The sequence below is a fragment of the Ostrea edulis genome, chromosome 2 (genome assembly GCF_947568905.1).
Source record: "Ostrea edulis chromosome 2, xbOstEdul1.1, whole genome shotgun sequence".
In the NCBI taxonomy this organism is placed as follows: domain Eukaryota; kingdom Metazoa; phylum Mollusca; class Bivalvia; order Ostreida; family Ostreidae; genus Ostrea; species Ostrea edulis.
In genome coordinates, this window is record NC_079165.1 from 104,733,824 (window position 1) to 104,750,171 (window position 16,348).

General features: G+C 37.2%; 1 protein-coding gene across 2 annotated transcripts; it reads left to right on the forward strand.

Annotated features, from left to right (window-relative positions):
* Positions 1-1,413: 1,413 nt before the first annotated feature.
* On the forward strand, positions 1,414-16,025 carry LOC125667329 (cyclic nucleotide-binding domain-containing protein 2-like). 2 transcript variants are annotated; one of them, XM_048922164.2, is made up of 17 exons: positions 1,414-2,214; positions 2,907-2,977; positions 3,074-3,191; positions 3,421-3,489; positions 3,569-3,657; positions 4,917-5,079; positions 5,187-5,270; positions 5,369-5,433; positions 5,509-5,589; positions 5,697-5,757; positions 5,852-5,999; positions 6,959-7,062; positions 7,146-7,218; positions 7,318-7,403; positions 7,489-7,572; positions 15,187-15,325; positions 15,738-15,892. In XM_048922164.2, exons 1-17 carry the CDS (start codon positions 1,720-1,722, stop codon positions 15,758-15,760), a joined length of 1,953 nt encoding a protein of 650 aa, XP_048778121.2. In that variant the 5' UTR covers positions 1,414-1,719; the 3' UTR covers positions 15,761-15,892. The 2 variants fall into 2 exon arrangements, with proteins under 2 accessions (XP_048778121.2, XP_048756787.2); XM_048900830.2 differs by having other exon boundaries at positions 1,423-2,214; positions 15,187-15,321; positions 15,738-16,025.
* The last annotated feature ends 323 nt before the right edge of the window (positions 16,026-16,348 follow it).

Consider the following 16,348-nt stretch of genomic DNA (forward strand, 5'->3'; position numbering starts at 1 on the left):
TGCATATTGATGCTCTGGTTGTCATTTGCACATCGCTAAGGGATTTAGGAACCCAGCGAGCTGTTAGCTTGCGCATACCTAAACGATTATGTAAGATTATTGAAACGCTTCCATGTGAAATGCCTAATGCCTGCGCTATTTCTTCCACCTGAATTCGCCTATCAAGTATACCAGATCCCCAACTCTCTTACACATTTCTTCGTTGGTGGCATCCAGTGTGCGTCTAGACCTGGCTTCATCTTCTAAAGACGTTCTACCGCATTTGAATTCCCCTACCCAGAATTTAACCTGAGCATAAGATGGTGCAGAAGACCCATAAACATCAGCTAACTCGCCGTGTATTTCCTTGCCTGTTTTACCTTTTCAATACAAGTACCGAATTATAGCACGGTACTCAACTTTAGATGAAAAGCATGCCTTTGAATCACTAGCCATGTTTGACATTCAATATCTTATTAAAGAATGACGCGTGCAATTTTGTACCCAGGTATAAAACATGTATTGAAACAAGGCATGAAAATCGTGACAGTCTCGGTCAATCGGAAATGGGATAGGCTGGTCACTTATTGACTCTCCCTCGTATTTTTATCAAGATCTGTATTCATATGCACATTATTATTATTATTATTATTTTTACAACTACGGTACATTTAGGAGGAAAGGGCTACCATTACAGTAGATATCAAGGCAAAAACATTGAAAATGTACATTTTACAATAAATTTTTGCATCCGTGCTTATTAATGTATTGGCAACTTTGAAAAGGTTGCAAGTTCAATTTCAAAAAAGGGTCAAGTAATACGACCTGCCTTACAATTAACACATTGGACCTTAGCTTTCTTTGTGATTTTGCGTAATTTATCCATAGCTGTAGATATGAAAATATATTCTGTAATACTGACTTTTTTTTCAGTAACGCAAGATGTCATTTCAATATCCTCGTAGTCTTTAGGACCAAACATACTCCTCGAATAGAGAGGATTTCTAGCGGAAGTTTGTAGGAGCGAATTAAAATCTGGTGAGCAGCTAATCTCGGCTGTGATTCGGCTTGGCTGAATGTTTGGACTAAGGCGTTTATAGTCCAAATATTCAACCAAGCCGAATCTCGGCCGAGATTAGTGGACAGCTAGATGTGAAATTTGTTACAGGCATTTGTTTGATGCAATTGATTTTAGACAGATTTCTCGCAAGATATGGCGAGAGTGTCATATTAAAAAAAAATTAATGGAAAGGAAGACCCCCCCCCCCCTTGTTAAAAAAAAAAACAATTGACAACTCGTTTAGAAAAAATTTAAACGGAATGAAAAGGAAATGTTTAGTAGATTACGGCAGTGTCAATGCATTCTTCGTTTACTATGCCACCACACTGCCAAATTCAATTTAAATCCGATAAAAAGAAAGATTAAACACGATATTCATTGATAAACGTTTCTATTTGATGTATCGAACTATTCAGAAGAGAAACTGTTATTTCTCAAAGATAAAGGCTGAACAATATCGTCCTTCTCCAGAGTAACTCGCCCATTCAACTTATAAATGACCAATAAATCTGTTCTGGGGTTTGGATAATGCGTAACCTGTTAACAAAATGTCCCATGTTTACTTATCAAACCAAGAAAGTCTTTATCTTTCTGTAATTACCTCTCCAATCAAAGGCACATAAAACAGAACGTCGGTAGTTCCACAGAGTGAAGGCATATTTATTGTCTTCCGGTTAAGTATGGAGACTTCGATTGACGAGGATCGTTTGCTGACGTCTACTCCGATTGAAAGTTTGGACTTTCCACATCTCCTGGATCCGGGTGAAAATCTCTCGGACAGCAAATCTGATGACAGAGACACTCCAGACTTTATCGTCCGATTGGGAACCTCCCTGGTTCGATCAGAGGCAGAATCGCAGTACAAACTTCTTTTGAAAGAATTTACTCTACGACCCTTGGAATCTCAAAGGAATATCAAACAACAATGTGTTGTCAATTCTGGCGCAACGAGTATCCGGAGTTCCGGTCGAGTTTCGCCAATTCGACGTCGAAGCTCGGTTATGTCTGTCTGTAACGACACTCGTCGGAGTTCTGTGACGTCAATCACAACGGAACAGCATCTTTCTATTCTGAGACGAGGTCTTGGTCGTCTGCAAAGAAGAAGGATGTCCACGAGAAGCGTCCTGTGTCCTCCCACACCCTCACCGAAAGAGGATTTGTCCCCACGGGAACCGGTTAGTGCCGATGATTTTGTCTTTGCTGTTGACTGCCATTATGAAATATATCTGTACTATGGTAGTTACGTAAGTAATATGATTCCAAAGACAAGCACCACAGATTTCTTCTCAATAAGTTGAGAATTTCTAATGAACGAGCTTGACGGTTTATTTGATTTCATCATTCACATAAATTTTACACAGCAATAATTCTAATTTTGAAAATTATGAAATTCGAATCCTATCTTGTGTTTACTCTGGTTTTTCTTCTTACATTCACGTGAATTAATCGATACTAACCATACACGATAACAGAGATCGCTTTTTTAACATGTTCCTTGACTCAACATTGAGCCAGAGTAACGTTTTTCTTCCGTTTTAAAGCCCCGATGTTGGAAAAACAACCGACTGATTAGATATTCGGGTGCAATTTGTTGAAATGTGGTAAACTTGCTGTGTCACTATTATTGCCATCTTGGTAAGAATTGCGTTCTGAAAAGCATAAAAATGTAATTTACTCAAAATATTTGAACTGATCATAATAGGTTTGTCCCGTTTTATCTTTGTTTTTATTTTCACATTCAATTTTATTCCATGGTGGCTTGTAGGTTGTTCAATTTCGACCTGGAGTAAAAACAAAACAAAAAACCAACAACAACAAAAAACCTGGTCTTCTTATGCACAAAACTTGGTATTTTTTGTTTTCCCAGCGTATAGTCAAGTTCAGAAGAATCGCCAAAAGTGTCCTGATTGTATCTGGGATATGGATATGGCTAAAGAGGTATTCAATGTTATCACGCCTCACATTCCTTTCATATTTCAGCCTGTATGTATATTGCAGTGTATAGATACCTGTATAATCTCCACATTTTCCCAGATACACGCTGAAACCGAACACAAAGGACTGGTCCTTCATGGAAATGTACATCCACGTGCGGGATGACATGAATCAAGTCCTCGCCTTTAATCCCAACACGTACGGAAAGTTTGAACCAGTAAGGAATCAGATATCAAGGAAGTTATAAAAACTGAAGTAACATCTTTATCAGGGGGGTTTGGAAATTTATTTCAAATTTTAAGACGGATTTGTACGTCACTGTATGATAATTTGCGGAGTTTGAAGTTTGAGTTGGTGCATGCATTTCAATGGTTTTATGGAAACCACAAAATAAAGATTATAGACAACTGTGCATAGCATGTGTTTGTACTTTCTATCAAATACAGCTGAGAGACAAGTTGAAAGATCTGCTGTTCATACCTAAAGAAAGGAGAACTCTCCAAAACATACAAGTGGTAAGTGCTGACAAGCCGTCATTTAGCAGCACGTGTCTCATTATAAACCGAGTATTACGTAGTGTGCTTCATTTGACAGATAATGGCCCTGATGAGAGACAACACCTCCTTCCAGGATTACCCCGTCCACACACAGATACAACTGGCCCGCTGTATGCAGTATCAGAGGTAATCGACCATTGTCGCTTCTCTCTCTCTCTCTCTCTCCCACACTCTCTCCCTCTCTCTCTCTCTCTCTCATACATGTATATATATATATGTAAGACTCCAAAGTGCGATGGTCTGCGCCAAACCCCGATGGTGTGACACGCCAAAGTGCGATGGTCCACACTCATGCGCCAAAGTGCGATGGTCTGGCACGCCAAAGTGCGATGGTGTGACACGGCGAAATCCATTGGTTTGTAAACGACACAGTGTTGTGGTACATACTGTACCAACCGTGTGTTGTTTCACTAAAATATCAGTGCAAAATCCATGCATAAAAAATAAGAAGTTCAACTTATTTCATTACCATTTAGTTGTCGTGTTATTAAACACAAAACTTTCCAACGCGAAATCGTATAGAATGTTTTGCATTATAGCATATTCCCAGGATTTTATTAGATCTACGTGTACGTCGCAAGTAATAAATGATCATGAATCAAAGAATGTTTGGGCGAAGAAGATAGTTCGACAACAAATGTACTTTGCCGTTCTCACTATCCTCAACCTTGTATACCTTGCCGTTGCTGTCGTCCGAGTTGCATTTCTTCGGTTTCATTGTGAAAGACGTTAAGAATGACGTCACAATGACATGACGTCACAAACGTTACTGAACACCGGACCGCACCATCGGACTTTGGCGTGACCATCGCAAATTGGCGTCTTTAACGTTAACAAACCATCGCACTTTGGCGCAGACCATCGCACTTTGGCGTGACCATCGCACTTTGGAGCGACCATCGCACTTTAGAGTCTTACATATATATATATATATATATATATATATATATATATATATATATGCCACTTCTGATAAGTGGACTTAGTATCAACGTTCGACAGCACTTTGAGTGCTTTACACACTGACGTTCACAATCAGAACGAGATGCAGAGACCAGGATTATATATCATCAGTTTTCGTAAGTTGATGGTTCAAGTGAACTCGGCCTGTATGTGACTTTCTCATATTTTCAGTTCTCTTCTCACAATTATGGGTCATTTGTAGTCTAACTTAACCCCAAACATTCTTGGTAAAAGGGAATCATGTTAGTATTATTGGGGGATCAGAAGTTCAGACCCTGCTACTCACACTCTCAATCCATACTCACCCATACGACATCGGGTAACCTACGACATGGATATTACAGCTTCTCAGAAGAACGTTCGTATAATGCATGCTACTCACAAATACTGGTATGACGTTTATTGGGTTGTTTTTTTTTTAGCTATGAGACACGGCGTGTGATTTTGAAGCAGGGTCACCCTCCATCCATGTTCTACATCATGTTGACCGGGACAGCCATTGTAAACATTCTAGACGAAGATCCAAGAACCGGAAATAAGTTCATTCGGACAGTTCACGAACTCAACGGCGGAGAAACGTTCGGAGTAAATAAATGATCTAGCGCTGAAAGACGGAAACATTGTCTAAATTTTTAGTTTTGTATTCATATCAGTCTGACACTTACTTCAAAAGTATACCGATCCTTTTTCAGGAAATTGCACTAATACACGGAGGTGTCCGAACAGCGTCCATTATTTGTAAAACAACGTGTGAGTTTCTGGTCGTTTTGAAAGAGGTATATAGACAATGGCGGTGTTCACTATAATTACTAATATTACGCACATCTTTCTAATCATCTGAAGTTTCGCTAAAACAGTGATGTAAATTTTGAAGGATTTCGATGTCATCATCAAAGAGCCGCTGAGAACACAAAAAGAGCAACACGTGGAATTCTGCAAGTAAGAGAAATCGATTACATATACATCATAAATACGATACGTATTCAGCATAATGAAATTTTATCATTCATCTAGATCACTGATGCTGTTCAAAGACTTTCCTTGCGACAAAGCCTTCCAGCACAATCCCAGTCAGTTTTTCTACCAGTTTTTCAAGTTAGTCATTGTTCATTTTATCTTTAGGTTTGATAAAAAAACAAGAGTAAAATTATGGGGCTTATCAAACGAATTATTTCTATTCCAATTTGCAAATACCTTTACAGACCTGATGACGTCATAGTCAAAGACAGTCGAGAAAGCAAATACATTATCGTAGTAAAAGCGGTAAGATGCAAATTTTCAAATGTTAATGCACGTTTAAAAGACACAAACTAAAATAAAAAAGAAGCGAGTTGTAAGATATATGTAATCTTCTCAGGGAAAGTGTAAAATTGTGAGCGATTTCCAAGGCAGGAAATCAGAGACGCGGGCAGACAGGATCAGAAAGATGTTTGATCCTGAGATAGAAGAGGCGTTCCCGCTATACACCACAATGAAAAAGATCCACGCCATGGACTCATGTCCACGTAAGGCTGCCCCGGTATTGCTACCAATTTTTGTATCGCGATATTTTAACCTGTATTGAAATGCATGTGTAACGTTGCAATGACAAGAGCTTGTTCTGCGTATGATCAGTTTTTAAATCGAGACAGGCTACTGACAAACAAGTTGATGTTACAGGGATTTCAACAGTCTCGTTTAAAATCTGTATTTCGCAAATTCTGTGATCGTTATAACGATCTAGTTTGCCAATACAACCTATCATTGGATCAAATGCTGTTTGATGCGTTTCACACCAATTGTTAGGCCGTTCTTTACACATTGATTTTGACTACGGATTACTCCGTTTACCTGATCAAGATATATTGGGCTTACGGCGGGTGTGACCGGTCGACAGGAACGCTTACTCCTCCTTTGCATCTGACCCCACCTCTGGTATATCCAGAGGTCTGTGTTTGCCCAACTCTCTATTTTGTATTCCTTATACCGGTAGGAGTTATGGAATTGATCACTGTTCGTTATCTTCCAACCTACCTACCTAGTTAGTCCTTGTTGCACCCGGAGGCACATGGGACAAGGACTATTTTCCTCCAATGCTCTCTGTATTTGTCTTCTTCCCTAATTCCCTCCAAGTTAGGCCCATCTCCGTCATCTCGGTCTCAACAGGCCGTCTCCAGGCGGTCTTTGGACGGTTTCACTTCCTCTTGCCTTCTGGAGTCCATCATTTTTTATTGAAAAAAATATCATTATGTAAGCCCATTTGTAGTTTAAAACACAAAGTATATAAACTATCTTATGTGTTAACCTTTAAAGAGTGTCTGCCAATTTACCAATATTGAAAAAAAAGGTATTGCAGTACAGTATTTTAGGACCGCATTGCAATACATCGGACTGTCGATGTCTTATGAGGTTTATTGTGTGAAAGAAACGCATGATGCATTGCATAGTAGACCAGGGTTATAGCGGTTTGAACTTTACATCACAGGGACCGATAACAAAACCAGCTCTAAGGACAATTTTCGGATTGGAATACTGACGGGAACTATTGATAGAAAGAAACTGGTCAGCAACGTCTCAGGGAAACTGTCGGTAGGTAGAGGCCTTTACATACGCATTCTTAATACATGTATTATTTCTATATTGAATTTGGGATCATGTTTAACATTATGTAGATTTCAGAAAGTACAACAGAAAAACTTTCAGCTGACAACGATAACCAGGTGGGACGAAGGCGGCATTCTGCTGGTATGACTCCGTTATCAGAATTCATTTCAAATTCAACAGGATGGCATTTTGTCGACAGGGTTAGGGTTCATTTCTATTTTGCGATAAATCATATTTCAGATCCACATAAAAAATCCCAGAAGTCTGATCGAAGAAGCAAGTCCTCCAAACCACGACTCATGGAGGAAATTCTGGATTACGAAGAGGTATGGGATGATAGATGTGCATGTCTTACTAAAAGTTCAATACAATTTATCGTTATGGTACATGAAACTCTCCGCTTTCTTCCAGGAGTGGGTGGAACGTAAGCGGTGTCCTGATCCTTTAATCACGGCGTACGCTCAGATATCGGAATTAAAGAAAGGACAAGTCTTTGTACGTATAGGACAATAACTATGGGGTTCCAGAATTAACATACACTCAAATGATTGAAGATATCTTTAATTGTATGAAGATGTGATAGTGTGAGTGATATGGAATTCCTACTACCTCTTTCTAGTGGGTTAACCCTTTAGCTCGTTTGGTAGAGTACTGGACTTGTGTGTCAGAGACCCAATAGAGGCATAAAAATGTCTCTGTGACAAAGTTATCATCAATTCAATTGACGAGAGCAATAACTGAATTGATGCGTGCATCAAATCAATTATTGCTCTCACCAGTTGAATTGATGTGCGCACTAATTGAATTAATGCGCGCATCAATTCAATTGATGAGAGCAATAAGCGTTTTGATGTGCACATTGATTCAATATAAGAGAGCAATGATTGATTTGATGCACTCATCAATTCAATTATTGTTCTCATCAATTCAATTGATGGGTGCATCAATCTGGTGCAATTATAGCTTGCAAAATTTTATTGAAGATTTATATTTACAACAATATGTTGGATGAAAAATATCTCTAATTAGTCAGTAGCCTTCTCCAAAAGATTTATTGTGCGCATCAATTGAATTAATGAATCAATGAAGAGAGCAAAACTTTAATGACTATGCGCATTAATTGAATTGATGCGCACGATAATTTGCAATTTAACAGAACAATAATTCAATAATAGCCCGCAATGATTGAATAGTTGTTCTCTTCTATTGAATTGTAGCGCGCATCAATTCAGTTGTTGATATCAGAATTGGAGAATTGGAGATATTAATAATTATTATAGCGAGTTCGTCGCAGCTGCCACAACAAAGAACAATATTGATTGATTGATTTTAACGTCCCTCTCGAGAATTTTTCACTCTGATAGAAATGCCACTATTGCCGGTGAAGGGCTGCAAAATTTAGGGCTATGCTCGGCGCTTATGGCCTTTGAGCAGTGAGGGATCTTTATCGTGCCACACTTTCTGTGATACGCGGGACCTCGGTTTTTGCGGTCTCATACAAAGGACCGCCCCATTTAGTCGCCTCTTACGACAAGCAAGGGGTACTGAGGACCTATTCTAACCCGGACCCCACGATACAAATAATAATAATAAAACAAACACCAGCAAGAGAAAACAGCTTATACCACTTTATTTACCCTCACTATATGCCGAATTAACATAAACTCAATTAATTGAGAATATTTTAATTATTTGAAGATATCATCAATTCATTTGATGCTCGCAACAATTTGATTGAAGACCTCTTTTACGGATAATGATCATCTTCAGTTCAGAATTATTGGGCTCATGAATTGAATTTTGCTGAGTTGAATGTTGCCCTCTTCAAATGAATTAATTATATCAACCATAGAATTGATGCGCACTATAATTCAGTTGAAAAGAAAAGGTGAAGATAACGAACATTGATCAATCTCATTTCTCCTATAAATAGTCTAGTCAATCTAGCTCAAAAATGAGCAAAACCTCAAACTAATTGCAACAGAAATGAAATTTTGATTATTCATGCAAGAAAACACATGCAAACAACATATTAAAAATCGGCTTTTGTATTTCCATGGGAAAATTGGAATTTTTGGGTAAAATGATGTGTTTTTTCATGAAAATCGCTCAAAACTGGAAATTGAAGAAAATGTCCATTTTATGTAACATACAGTAAAAATAAGTTTTATATCTCAAATTTCAACCTGGAAATGTTTGATTAATTTTTTTTACAGCAGAATACATTCTTTCCTTGACTGTAATTTTTGGGTAAAATCTTGCTTTTTTGAATATAATTGTTAAAGATTGAAATTTTAAGAAGAAAACCCACATTTTGTCATACGTTTGAGTCTACCAATAAAAAATTGAAGTTAGGATTTATTCTAAAAACTGCTCAACAAGTAAGATATATAGATTATTGGCAATATATATGAAAAATACCATTTTAGGTAGGAAAACCTACCTTTTTCTAAAACAAAAATAGTGAAAAACTGGAAATGATAGGAAATGACTGTTTTATAGAAGATATGACATTGATCTTATAAATTTAAGAATAAAACGTCCAAATGCACAACTAAACTTTTCTGCACCAAAATTTATTTTCCCTTGCCGAATTTTGGGCTGAAATCTTCATTTTCCAACAAAAATCGTTAAAAACTGGATTTTGGAAGAAAATACTTTTTCCTGTCCATTAGGCATATATGAGTTACCACATGAAGATTTATACATTAAAATAAACTGTTAACACAAAAAAAAGTGCCCCTTCAAAAATGGTCTGTAAAGGATGACCTACATTTTTGCAGTTACTCCCCTTACGTCGGAAGTTGGAGGAGCGCTTACCATTCCGGTCCTATGTTTCACATAAATACATGTAGTATTTTAAAACAAACAGTGTGTAGTAAAGCTTACGCTACCAAATTCTTTATTAAGCTGAGTTTTAACAGTTTGTACTACATCTATGTCGAAACAAGGTTCAGTTTCTTCGACTTTAAATAAAGAAATCTTTAATATGTGCACTTCGTCAAGTTCTAGAGTTTGGGAAAGAGGGGGGAGGGGTATAGCCATATTTGATGTTTAATTCTATCCAAATTATTGTGCAATTAATACCGAGAATTTCAGGAGTAATCTGTTTTAAAGAAGGGGGGGGGGGGGGTGTGAAGATAATTTCACAATATTGCCTGAAAATTGACAAGTAAATTTTAATCCAAAGTTATAAAAATCCTTGATGGCGTGTGTGTGTGTGGGGGGGGGGGGGGGGGGGGGGGGGGGGGGGCTAAGGTTGTTCTCTCAGTTTAATTTTACACTTCCACTGTGTACAGTTTAAGAGAATGCTATTTTTAAAAAAAAGAGGAAGGAGGGCAACCAATCTGTCTAAAAATCGACCTCTGTACGTAAAAATTTATCAACTTTGCATGTAATGATAAAAGGTGTAGAGACATTATTGCTACGTGCCTGATAATTATATAAGTGATCATTTGAGTAATTGCAGTACAGTTCAGTCCATGTTTTTACAAGTACAACGGCTAGTGTCACAATTTGCCTTGCATTTACAGCGAAAAACGTTCAAAAGTTTATCTGGCGCGACTTGTAATTTAGTTTTAACGGATACAAGAATTGCTGAAAGCAGTGATAAGCCCCGATTCGAAGGATCCAAATTAAATTCTTGCAGTGCTCCTTTTCTGCAGCTGTAGTTAGTAGTTAGTGGCAATGACTGAACTTATAAAAATGATATTGTGTTAGACAATACTTCACAAAGCAAATCTCCTATAAGTGTCTCTATGGTATTCCATCGTACAAAGTTGATATGACATCGACACCAGAATATATCTTTTTCTCTATGAAATCCTCATATAGGAAGGTGAAGATAACGAACAGTGATCCATCTCGTAACTCCTATAAGCAATACAAAATAGAGAGGTGGGCAAACACGGACTCCTGGATATACCAGAAGTGGGATCAGGTGCCTATGGGCTATAAGGAGTAAGCATCCCCTGTTGACCGGTTACACCCGCCGTGAGCTCTATATCTTAATAAGGCAAACGGAGTTACCCTTATTCAATATCATTGTGCCAAAAACGGCCTAACAATCTATATGAAACAAGTCAGACAGATTTGACCCAATGATAGGTTGTATTGGCAAAGTAGATTGTTATAACGACCATATAATCGCAAAATGCTGACTTTAAACGAAACAGTTGAAACCCCTTCACCATCAACTTGTTTGTCAGTAGCCTGCCTCCATTTAAAAACTAATCATATACAGAATTTTTTCGCGATTTGTCTACATTTTGACTATACAGGACCCGTTCCGATGTCGAACATTCTTGACGTTGTGTCGCATCCTGTGAATGCATGTAGAAAGGGCAAGGATTGACAAACTTCGTTTCCTAAAAAGACGTCCGGTTTTAACGATATTCTTCACTTAGAGGCAAGATCAAAAATTCAATGTCTCACAAAAAACTAAGTTCACATAGTTTTCACCAAGAACACCCCCCCCCCCCCCTTAAAACTTAATATGACAAATGTTGAAACTAATCGAATAACAAGAAAAGAAACGTACGATTATAAATAACACTCTGTATACCTTTTCTACTGTTTATTCACAAATGAAAGTGTACATTAAATCTATTAAATGTTCATTAATATGTTTTAAATATTATGTGGTATTCAACAGTCGCTTGTCTTTTTCCTTTTTCCACTAAAGTGTAATCGATGTCGGATGACAGAAACTTACGGGAGTTTTTATTCCCCTCCCCCTAACTAATTGAATTTAAATTTTCATCCGTTTCATTCAGTTATGTTTATTTCAGAGTTCGTTGCTATTTCTGTGCTTTATATATAGACATTTCAAACACAATGTGCATTTTGTATGATCCTCTAAAATTTACGATAAATAACTGTATCCCATTTCCATTCTCAATGATCGTGTGCCAGCGTGGTGAGAATTCCATCGTTATCGAAAACAAGTTTTGTCTTGAATAGATGGCCGGGCGGTCTAGCGCGCTGTTCGCATGCTGCTAGGAGATGTGGTTCCGCAGGTCGTGAGCCCAAGACTAATTAGAAAGAGTAACTACTCGATTTTACATCAAATCATGATACTATGCGCAAGTGTTTATTATTTATATTATCAATGTTTTATTATCATTATTATTACCCATGAATGACTCCCCAAACCTGAATTTGAAAAAGAAAAGCAAAAATACTTTACTTACTTAGTTTTATAAAAGTTTTTATACAAAGCGCTTGCTCAAATGATGAAGATACAAAATAACTGAAACTTTTAACCCGAATGGCTTTCCATACTTTCTTTTTTAACAAACGTAATTCCCCCTTGTAAATTGACACTAATTCTTTAAGACTTCATTTATAATTGATTATTCATAACTTTTAAAGTAAATATTGTGTTTTATAATTAAAATTAATTCAGTAGAGGGTCAAACAAAATATTTTGAAGCTTTATTCGCGAAAGTTCCCCGGGAATGGAAGTCGGCAAAGAATATGAGATGCTGAGCAATATTGTATGTATATAGAAGGTCTTAAAATCACCTTTTTAATACAACTGTTTTGCTGTTTAATCGCGTTTTTTATTACATGCACTTTAGATCGTCGTGTATAACTTTATTCCGATGACTGTCACAGTTAAGTTACTCCCCTTTACGTGTACGGTGTGCCGTAAACATCACAAAATATCGATGGTTTACTAAAACATTTAAGTCTAAATTTGAAATATTTCCCATTGTCCGATTTTTTGTATGTTGTTAATCACGCTTTTGTTTATTAAATTCCATCGAGTTTGTTTCTGTTGCAATTACTTTGAGGTGATTTGCTAGATTGACTAGACTAAAAGGTGAAGATAACGAACATTGATCAATCTCATAACTCCTACTATAAAGAATGTAACATTGAGAGTTGGGCAAACACGGACCCCTGGACATACCAGAGGTGGGATCAGGTGCCTAGGAGGAGTAAGCATCCCCTGTCGACCGGTCACACCCGCCGTGAGCTCTACATCTCAATCGGGTAAACGAAGCAATCTGTAGTCAAAATCAGTGTTAAAAACGGCCCCAATCGGTATGAAACATGTCGGACAGCACTTAACCCATTGACAGGTTGTATTGGTAAATTAGATCATTATAATGACCCTAAAAGGAGAGCAATAATTCAATTAACGCGCGTAATAATACAATTATTACTGTCGTCTTTAGAAATATTGTGCACATTAATTCAATTTTACGCGCGCAATACTTGAATTATTGCTCTGTTTAATGGACTTAATGATATCACCAACAATTAATGCGCACAATAATTCACTTGGATAAAGCAATTATGTTATTAGAGATATCCTCAATTCAATATATCCAAAATTGAATTAATGATTTCTTCGATTGAATTAATGATTTCTCTAATTGAATTGTTGCTCTCTTTAAACGAAATGATACGCACATTAGTTCCGTTTACAAAATTGTTGTAATGCAAGGTGAAGATAACGAACAATGATCCATCTCATAACTCCTATAAGCAATACAAATAGATGGTTGGGCAAACACGGACCCCTGGACACACCAGAGATGGGATCGGGTGCCTAGGAGGAGTAAGTATCCCCTGTTGACCGGTCACACCCGCCGTGAGCCCTATATCCTGATCAGGTAAACGGAGTTATCCGAAGTCAAAATCAGTGTGCCAAGAACGGCTTAACAATAGGTATAAAACACGTCAGACAGCATTTGACCCAATGATAGGTTGTATTAACGAACTAGATCGTTATAACGACCATAGAACATGCGAAATGCTGACTTCAATCGAGACTGTTGAAACCCCTGTACCATCAACTTGTTTGTCAGTAGCTTACCTCGATTTAAAAACTGACTATACGCAGAACAAGCTCTTGCATGCATATCGAATCAGTTGAGATATATAAACACCATATACAGGTGATAATGGAATATTACTACATAAATATGGGAAGTTGACGATGGAGAAGCTGAAATCATCCCGTTTGTCATACAGTTGAGTTGTCAGTTTGCCGTTAATGTCTACTTTCAATAAAATATCTAAGTATGAAGCAGAAGTGGACGACTCTGTGGTGTCCTTTATTTCGAGCTCACAGGTATATCTCCATTTGAAACAAAGAGGTCATCAAATCATTTATATGGAACTCTAAAATTTACATGTATGAGAGCAATATTTGAATTGATGCTTATATAAATTTAATTGATGAGAACAATTAATCTAATGCGTGTATTGAATTATTGCGCGCAAGAATTGAATTGATGCGCGCATCAAATCAATTATTGCTTTTATCGATTGAAGTAGGCGGGGATATTTCGGACAGTACGAGATGTGTTTCAAAAATGCTCATCTAACCACTGAACCTAGAAATGTTGTATATTGGTTGATTCAAGGAACATTCTATATTGTTTTCGGGTTCCATCGGAGTTTATCTTGCTATTCATGCCACATATTAACACTTAAACAAAGTCAGATAGAAGGTTGTAACTTCGGACGATTGTGTTGTTATTTCGGACACATGTTGTTATAACTTCAGACAGTTAGAAAATTCGACAGTTGCCTTTTATTTTGAGCTTCAATGGCATTTTATGCTTTCGTTTTTGCACATTAGATGATTTTTTGTAGTGGTTTTGATTTTGTTTATAATTTGTTTTATTATATCGGTAACTTTTATTAGAAAACTAGGTCTCAACGGGACTTGATTTTGCCAATCAAACAAAATGGATGCCGGGGTATTTACAGTAATGATGGTGAAGGTCATGTATTTCAATCAATCAGTTAGAGCTGGGTTACACATAGGCATATAATTAGATGTTTTCGATTATTTAAATATACCAAGTTCAGAAATAAGTTTAGATTTAGAACAAATAACTATTGAAACGCAAGATATAATGCTTTTTTAATTGACAGTCCAAATATCACACCCGTCCGAAATATCAACACTCTCCCCGCTAATGCGCACACTAATTCATTTGACGAGAGCTATAATTGAGTTGATGCGCGTATCTATTGAATTACTGCGCGCAATAATTGAATTAATGATATCTTCAGATAATTAATGATAACCCATTTTAGCTTATGTTAATTTGGCGTCCAATTCCACTATATTTTCTCTCTCAGGGTCTGGAGTCCCTAATCTCTGCTCCGTCCACACGACTGAGTCTGGTCAGCGAAGGGGCCGAGTGTATCCTCATCTCCAAGCGGCTCTTCCTTAAGGAGGCGGACGTCAAAGTCCTCAGAATAGTCACCGACCTGGTGGGTGAGCTTGCGGATATACATTAAAACACGCTTAACACGAACACCTTTATAACTAATTCATGCTTATTGCGAAGTGATATTTATTCCCCTTTGAGAGGAAAATAACGAAAATTTTATTGGATATAACGAAATTTGATTATAACGAACTGTTTTTCATTGGTCCTAGAGATTCGCTATTTCCATGTTTTACTGTATTGTGTACAAACACGTTTTCGACCCCGTGTTAATGATCCTTTAGTCGTTTCCGACCAACTTAAAAGCAGATTCTATTATTAAAGTAATTTCAGTGTATATCTGTAAATGGGCAAAGTAACATAAGGTGAAAATAATTTTTAAAAATTCTCCGAGTATACTAGATAGAAAGAAAGAGAGAGTTGTTGAACTCATGTTTTACCGAAGTTAACATGTTTCAGGTACAAAATTATCCTTCCCATGACTACATTAAGAACCAAGTATATGTTTACCGGAAGTGGGTGAAATATAAGGCCGATCTAGAGCAGGAAGTGCTGTCCGACATCCAAAGGAAGAATAAAGCTTGGATAGGGGGCGTTCCAGCCAAAGCGTGAATATTGCGGTGTGATGGTTGACATATTGCACAACTCTTATCATATATATATGAACAGCTTCAACTTGTTTATTATTTACAGAGTATTTTTAATGTCAACAACCAAACAGTATTATTAAAGTGTCCAAACATTCAATTTTGTCGACAGTCTATTCATATGACGCGTTTATTTGAGAAAAGCTTCAAGTATCATTTCTGAAAACTAATCGAGAATGAACTCTTTCACCAAAATATCATCGTCGATTTGGACTCTCTCCACAGGTGAAAAGGGAGAGGATCGTACGTTATGCCCGTAGATTGCAATAATTCCGAGCTCTGCGTCAGTTTAGAACACAGCATACATTTGCGTCGTGTCGATATTTTCTTTCGAGAAGAAAAATTAGTTTTCGCTTGAAAACATTAGAACTCTCTTTTTCTACCGAATTGTCTTATGACACTGCTTTAACGTTAACTTGTGCA